Here is a 6916-nt window from a genome sequence, read left to right as displayed (position 1 = left end):
CTGTGTTCTCCTAATTAGTAAGCAAACAGCTACTGTTTTGGGCCTTCCCGGCAGCCATATCGCTTCCTCCTTCATGGGGTAAAGCATCTCAATTATTATTATTATTATTTATTTTTATTGGAAAGTCAGATATACAGAGAGGAGGAGAGACAGAGAGAATGATCTTCCATCCGATGATTCACTCCCCAAGTGAGCACAATGGCCAGTGCTGCGCCGATCCGAAGCCAGGATCCAGGAACCTCCTCCAGGTCTCCCACATGGGTGCAGGGTCCCAAGGCTTTGGACCATCCTCAACTGCTTTCCCAACTGCATTTTTGGTAGAATGCTGCCAGGCCACAAGCAGGCCACAAGCAGGGAGCTGGATGGGAAGTGGAGCTGCCGGGATTAGAACCAGCGCCCATATGGGATCCCGGGGGCATTCAAGGTGAGGACTTTAGCCAGTAGGCTGCACCGCCAGGCCCAAGCATCTCAATTTTATTAAAGAAACTGCCACCTTCATTCTGAGTCCAGGTGATTCAGAGCAGGTGACCCCACCATCATGCCTGGGGGTGGACACGCGATATGGGCCTGGAAAATCACTAGCATATGATTGGTACAGAGATGAGCATAGAAGCCAGGCTGGCCCAATGAGATTTAACCCTGGAACTTTCCCAGGGAAAAGATCCAAGGAGGCTGAGCTAGCAGGCTGTAAACCTGCAGCTGCTGGAGCCATGTTGCCACCAGGAGGGTAAAGACAGACAAAACAAGAGGAGAGAGTCAAGAGAAGAGAGTCCACAGGGAAGGCATCCTTTCATGATGTGCCTCCAAACCAGGACGCCCTCTGAAGTCCTCCGTTCCAGGCACCTGGCACATCCCTTGCTCAGACGTACCCTTGGAGTAGTATATGTTTCCTGCAATTGAACAAGTAGTTGCTAACAGAAGAAGCAAAACAGGGGCGGTGCCTTTTTTTCCTTCATTTTACTTTTTGCAAAAGCCAAATGTGATCTGCGGCACTTCTAACATAAACAGGAAAACCACCATGAGCTTAGACAGCATCATGGAATTGTTCAGGATGGAAGGGAAGGGGAGACAGGTGCTCACTTGGCCTGATAATCTCACATGGTGTCAGTGGGGTTTCAGGGTCCTGGAGAACCATGGAGTGGTCTGCTTGAGGTTTTATTGCCTCAATCTCCTTTGCTCTCCCAGGGTCCCTTCCCCTCCACCTCAACTTCAGCCCTGCTTCGGGGAACAGGAGCCACCTCTGCACCAGAAGCTTGCAGACTGCAGGCCTGGCCGATGCTTTGGGTGGAGCAGCTCAGCCATCAGTTTCCTTTTGTCACTGCTTCTCGGCTCAGTGAAGAGCCGGCTGTGGCCAGCAGGGTTGCAAACAGTGATCCGGGCTTTTTCTGCAGGACCTCGGGCCTGTCAAACTCTGCAACCTAGACAGTGGAGAAAGAAGGGGAGAAGACAGGGGTCGCAGCTGAGCCGGGCCATCCCTGCTGCCACCAGCCCTCAGGACAGGCCTCTCACCTGCCCATTGTTCATGACCAGGATGCGGTCACAGTTGAGAACGGTGGTGATGCGGTGGGCAATGATAAGCACCGTACAAGAGTGGAAGGCCTCCCGGATGGTGTGCTGGATCAGGGCTTCCGTCTCCACATCGATGGAGGCAGTGGCTTCATCAATAAAGATGATCTGACCAGTACAAAGCAGGCATGAAGGCAGGCTCTTGTGGCCCTAGCGACCCAAGTCCAGCCCTGGCTCTACCCCAAGTTTCTGAGTCCATTCTCCCTGCAGGCTCTCAGTTCCTTAGCTGGAAAAATCAGGGAGCTGAACAGTGTTCAAATTCACCCACCCTGCCTGCTAGAGAATCTTGCCCTTGAAAGAGAGAGGCAGGTGTAAGCGAAGAGCTAACTGTGCTGTAAGGACTACTGTCTTGGGGACTTCCTGCGCTGTAGGCTGCATTCCTACCTACCTGAATGTAAGTAAAGCAATGACTCTCTAAGGGGAGCACACACACGCCCCACCATGGCCACATGCTGCCAGCATCTCATGGATGCATCTCATAGAATTCTGAATCGAAAAACTTTTCATTTCTTTGGAAATGTAACATTGGTTGCCTTCCTTAGCAATATGCACTAGAGAACTTTAGCTCGGAAAGTACACTTTAACAAACAGTGGTGCTCAGAGGGGACCGTTTTGAAATGGAAGCATCATTAGTAAAGCTCACAGTAGTCAGTCCAGAGAAGCAACAGAAATCTATTGTGAGCAGGTGTTCAGCCTGGCAGCTAAGGATGCCCAGCTTTGATACCCGTCTCCAGCTGCCATGAATGAAGACCTTGGGAGGCACCAGGCACTGGTTCAGGTTCACTGGGTTCCTGCCACCCTTGTGTGGCATCTGGATTGAGTTACCTGCTCCCTGCTTCGGCCCTGGACCAGCACTGCACATTGTAGACGTCCAGAGAGAGTGGACCAGTGCATGGAGAGGAGAGTTCTCCCTCTACCCTCTCAAAGTTTGCTAAAGAAAAAAAACCATGAACTGGTGGGTCCACATTGGAGAGCAAGCAATTTCAGCTCCAAGTGGCTACACACTTGAGAAAGAAGGAACGGAGAAGTTGGGAAAGTGCTCCCAAGTTGTAAATTCTGATTGTTCCCCAGAAAGGGAAAGTCCTACTTCTTTGAAAGCCACGGCCCCTCTCTTTAGCCCCCATTGACACTTTTCCCACAGTGTGACAGCCTGCATGAAGTGGGTTTGTTTTTGCATTTGTCAAGAATTAATCATGGAATTGTGTATGTGCATGTATAAATGCGAGAGTATGAAGGAGATGTATATTGCCTATGTATGTGTGTTTGTTGCGTTATGTGAGAGAGGTTTGCTCCTGGAAGCTCCAGATATTGAAATTCCTCAGTATTTGGAAAATTTTGAGAAATGCTGTTACATTGAACTTTTAAAAATCATGGGAACCACGCTGTAATGCAGCGGGGTGTAAGCTGTCACCAGCAATAGCAGCATCCCACATTGGTGTCAGTTTGAACACTGGCTGCTCAGCTTCCAGTCCAGCTCCCTGTTAACGCACATGGGAAAGCAGAAGATGGCCCAAGAACATGGGCACCTGCACCCACACTGGGGATCTGTATGGAGCCAGGCTCCTAGCTCTGCCCTGGCCTACCCTGTGTGTGTGTGTGTGTGTGTGTGCGTGTGTTTCTCTAACTCTGTGTTTCAAATAAATAATTTAAACAAGTCTTTAAAAATAAAGGGGGGGGTGATTTTTTTCCCTGAATCAGCTGTTCTCTGATTCCACTAAAGATTCCAGCCATCCAGTATCCAAGTTCAAGAAGAATGGACGGTGGGTAGTTTCTGAATCAATGAATCCTTAACTTTGTCCCCTTTCTGAAAAAAAAAAAAAAAAAAAAGAGCAGCCTGACTAGCAATGGCAGAGCCATCCAGCTCAGCTGTGGGACATGAGGGCATCAGGGAGCCAACTACTTGGCTTCAGGCCCACCAGGGTCACATGTGCACTGGCCATCTGCAAATCTACTGAGCACTTTGGAGTTTGGGGGCAGGAAGTATGACCATAGGTCCCATGGTGGCAGACAGAGAAAAAGCCAGGGTGGTGCATCCTCGGTGGCTTCTGCCATCAGCCAGCCATGGCACTCTCACCTTGGAGTGGCAGAGGAGAGCCCGGGCAACGCACAGCAGCTGCCTCTCCCCCACGGAGAAGTTCTCACCATTCTCCACGACCAGAGCCTGCAGTCTCTCTGGGAACTTGGAGATCTGCAATGGTGGGGGGAGATACAGGGCTACACTGGTCTCTCCTGCCACACAGTAACACTGACAACCCTCATCGCCCCTGGTCTCCTGGTCCCCAACCAGGCCTGTCCACCCCAAGGCCTTAGTGCGCATTGGGTAACACCTGGAATGCTCTCTCCAAGGTCTTATTCCAGCTGCCCCTGTGGTGTGGTGTCTGATCTCAACTGCTATAACCAGAAGGAGGCCCAGCCTGGCTGCCCATCTGGAAGGAGCTGCTCCCCATATGTGTTTTGGGGGATAGGGGAGCATGACTGCACCAGTGGTGCTCACCTTGCCTTTACTGTCCACTGACCATGAACTTGAGAAGAGCAGAGCCCTGCCTCCTCCTTGCTGTGCCCTGGGCCTGGAACAGCGCCTACTGTATGGCTGGTATCCCAGGGCCAATGGCCACTCCTTAGGAATTCCAAGTCAGCCCTGGTCCAAAGCCATGCATTTGGAATGTTCCATAAGGGAGCCCCACCCCAAAGGACAGACACCCCTGTTGAGAATTAGGTCAAGACCAAGAATCAGGCCTTGTAGCTACTCACGGTCTTGGTCAGGAATGTTCTCTCCAAGGCAGCCCAGATCTCCTCGTCTGTGTGGCAGTCAAAGGGATCGAGGTTGGATCTATGGGAAGAAGCTCTGTGTTTGACTGTCACTCCCAGCCTGTGAACGCCCACAGATACATAGAGATGTGGCCATGAACAGTTGGGACCAGACTTCTGGGTGCAGGGAAACAGGCAGCCTCCACAAGGGGCCATAACTGGGGCCACAGAGATCACTTCTGCTGCCTCCCCAACCCCTCATATCTTCTACAAGCAACAGCCCTCAAGTTGCGGCTTGGGAGCCTCCCTCCAAGCCCATGTGTTCAAGGTGGGACCCACCCCAGGGGTGGGACATGTGACTCAAATATAAGCCAATCATCACATGGTACTCTCTCTGGTCAGTGTGATTAGTTTGGGATGGGAAGGTATCAGATCAGAATCTCAGGAGTTGAAAGGTAATGACGGGGGAGGAGACATGTTCCCTCTTGCTGCACAGAACAGGCAGCCTTGCAAGCGTCCTGCTGAAGGAGGGAACATGTGGCATGCAGAGCTTACAAAAGCAGAGCTCCTCCACTCCCACAGTGGTCCTCTTGGCTCCACAAGTCAAGAGAGGACTTCCCTGCATCCGTCAGTTGGGCAGTGTTTCATTTGTGGGACGATACACACATCATGATGTACATCATCGCAGCCATTCATGAGTGTGCAATTGAGGAGCACTACATATGTCAACACTCTAGGGTCACCATCATCTGTATCTAAACCTTCTTTATCAGCCTCCACAAAGCCTCCATTCCGTTAAACAATCTGGAAACTTCTATTCTACTTTCTTTATGAACCAGCCTACCCCAGTAACCTAGTATAAATGTCTTTCTATGTCTGACTCACTTAGTTTAACACAATGTTTACAAAGTCATCCATAGTGCAGCCTATGTGGAAAGACGGCTCTTATGAAAAACTGAGCAGTATTCCACTGTGTCTATACCATGCTTCCTTTGCTTGGTAAACTGTTGACGTACAAATTGAGTTGGTGCCGCCAACTGGCTATGATGAATAGTGCAAAGATACTTGCCCCTTCAACTCTTTGGGGCACACAAGTGGAACTGGAAATGCTGGGTTATGTGATAGTTCTAACTTTAACTTTTAGAGGAACTACCTGATTGCTTTCTGCACTGGCTGAATTGTTTTATGTTCCATTAGAAAGGCACAAGGTTTCCAATTTCTCCCTATCCTTGCCACCAGTATCTGTGATTTGTCAACATTAGAACCATTCCAGTGGGTGTGAAGGGGACGGCTCCTAGGGGCAGAGCTGGCCTGTGTGGACTCTGTCAGTGAAAAGAGCCCTAACTGATCTCCACTCAACAGCCAACAAGTTGGAATCTCGCTGAACTGTGCACCTGCTCAGATGTGCACTTTGCACTTTGACCTGGCTGAGGTGATGTAACATTTTCATGTTATATAAACGCACAGCTCTGATGGCAACTGGCTCACCTCTGCTTTCTGTCTCCCTGGTTCTGGCAGCCTTACACAGTCGTGGGCAGGGCCAGAATGTCCTGAACAAAGAGCAGGCAGAATGTCCTATTGGAGTACATTTGCTATTCTCCAAAGTATTTTCACTGCTGGACACTTTCACTGCTATCAATGGGTATATTTCCCTCATTGGTGAACAAATAATGTGTATCAGTATTAAACTTCCTGCTCAGGGGCACATCACAAGCCAGTATGAGAGTCAGGCTGGAATCAAAGACACCCAAGACGGATCTTAAGGGTCAAGTTTCCAGTTCTCCTGGGTTCCAGCCCAAGGTTTCTTCCCAAAGCAAGTTGGAGTATCACAGGCTAAGGGCTTGGACTATCGTGGGTTGTATGACATCTTTACCACTTACTTATTCATCCTTAAGTAGCTCACTTTCCTCTCTTAATTCCTTTGCTTCATGTGCAAATGGGAATCACAAAACAACTTCACTGGGCTGTTGTGACAGTTAAACTATATACTACTCACATTTCAAAGCATATACCGATGCATATAAATGCCCAATAAATGCCTCTATTTTTACTGCTACTAAGAAAAAAAGCACAATGGGTTTCTCTAAGTTGTAGCTTAATACAGAAACTTCTCAAGAATCTGTCATTGCCTTAACCCAGCACAGTCACTCGTAAGCCTGTACTAATGTACCTGCTGTCACACTCCCCGGGAGACCTCTCCGCTTCTCCTGGAAAAACTCCAACTTCTTGTTCAAGGCCCTATTCAAATACCTGCCCTTCTGTGTAGTCTTTTCAGATTCACTCAGAGTTGTTCATCCCACTCCGCTGACATGTCCCATCTAGCAATTATCTTCTTCTACTGTGATTCACTACGTCTTTCAACTATTCCAAACCACCCTCCCCAACTACGCTACGAGCTCCTGGGGAGAGCAGGAACAGTGTGCCTTCAAAACAGCATCTCAGTTACCCCAGGCTGAGTTTCTTGGGGATTCCCCAGCTAGATCATTGGACTCAAACCCCAGCTACAGGGAAAATTACAAGACATGTGGTCTGACATTGGAGTGCGTGTGCCTGGACTGGGTCCCCTCGATTGTTAACGCCTGTGCAGTGGACAGCATTCCCA

General features: G+C 49.5%; 1 protein-coding gene across 2 annotated transcripts in view; it reads right to left on the bottom strand.

Annotated features, from left to right (window-relative positions):
- Positions 1-1283: 1283 nt before the first annotated feature.
- The window catches only part of ABCC11 (ATP binding cassette subfamily C member 11), a 54491-nt gene continuing 48858 nt past the window's right edge, over positions 1284-6916 (bottom strand). Inside the window, exons 26-29 of one of the 2 annotated variants that reach the window (XM_058674439.1) lie at positions 4318-4396; positions 3641-3754; positions 1510-1674; positions 1284-1418 (exon numbers count right to left, since the gene is read on the bottom strand). In XM_058674439.1, coding sequence (XP_058530422.1) covers positions 1302-1418; positions 1510-1674; positions 3641-3754; positions 4318-4396 — 475 coding nt within the window. In that variant the 3' untranslated portion in view covers positions 1284-1301. The remainder of the gene's footprint in view (positions 1419-1509; positions 1675-3640; positions 3755-4317; positions 4397-6916) is intronic. The other variant, XM_058674440.1, reaches the window with a different exon arrangement.

The sequence above is a fragment of the Ochotona princeps genome, chromosome 16, assembly GCF_030435755.1.
Source record: "Ochotona princeps isolate mOchPri1 chromosome 16, mOchPri1.hap1, whole genome shotgun sequence".
NCBI classification, from domain to species: domain Eukaryota; kingdom Metazoa; phylum Chordata; class Mammalia; order Lagomorpha; family Ochotonidae; genus Ochotona; species Ochotona princeps.
This window is presented reverse-complemented; position numbering and strand designations above follow the sequence as displayed.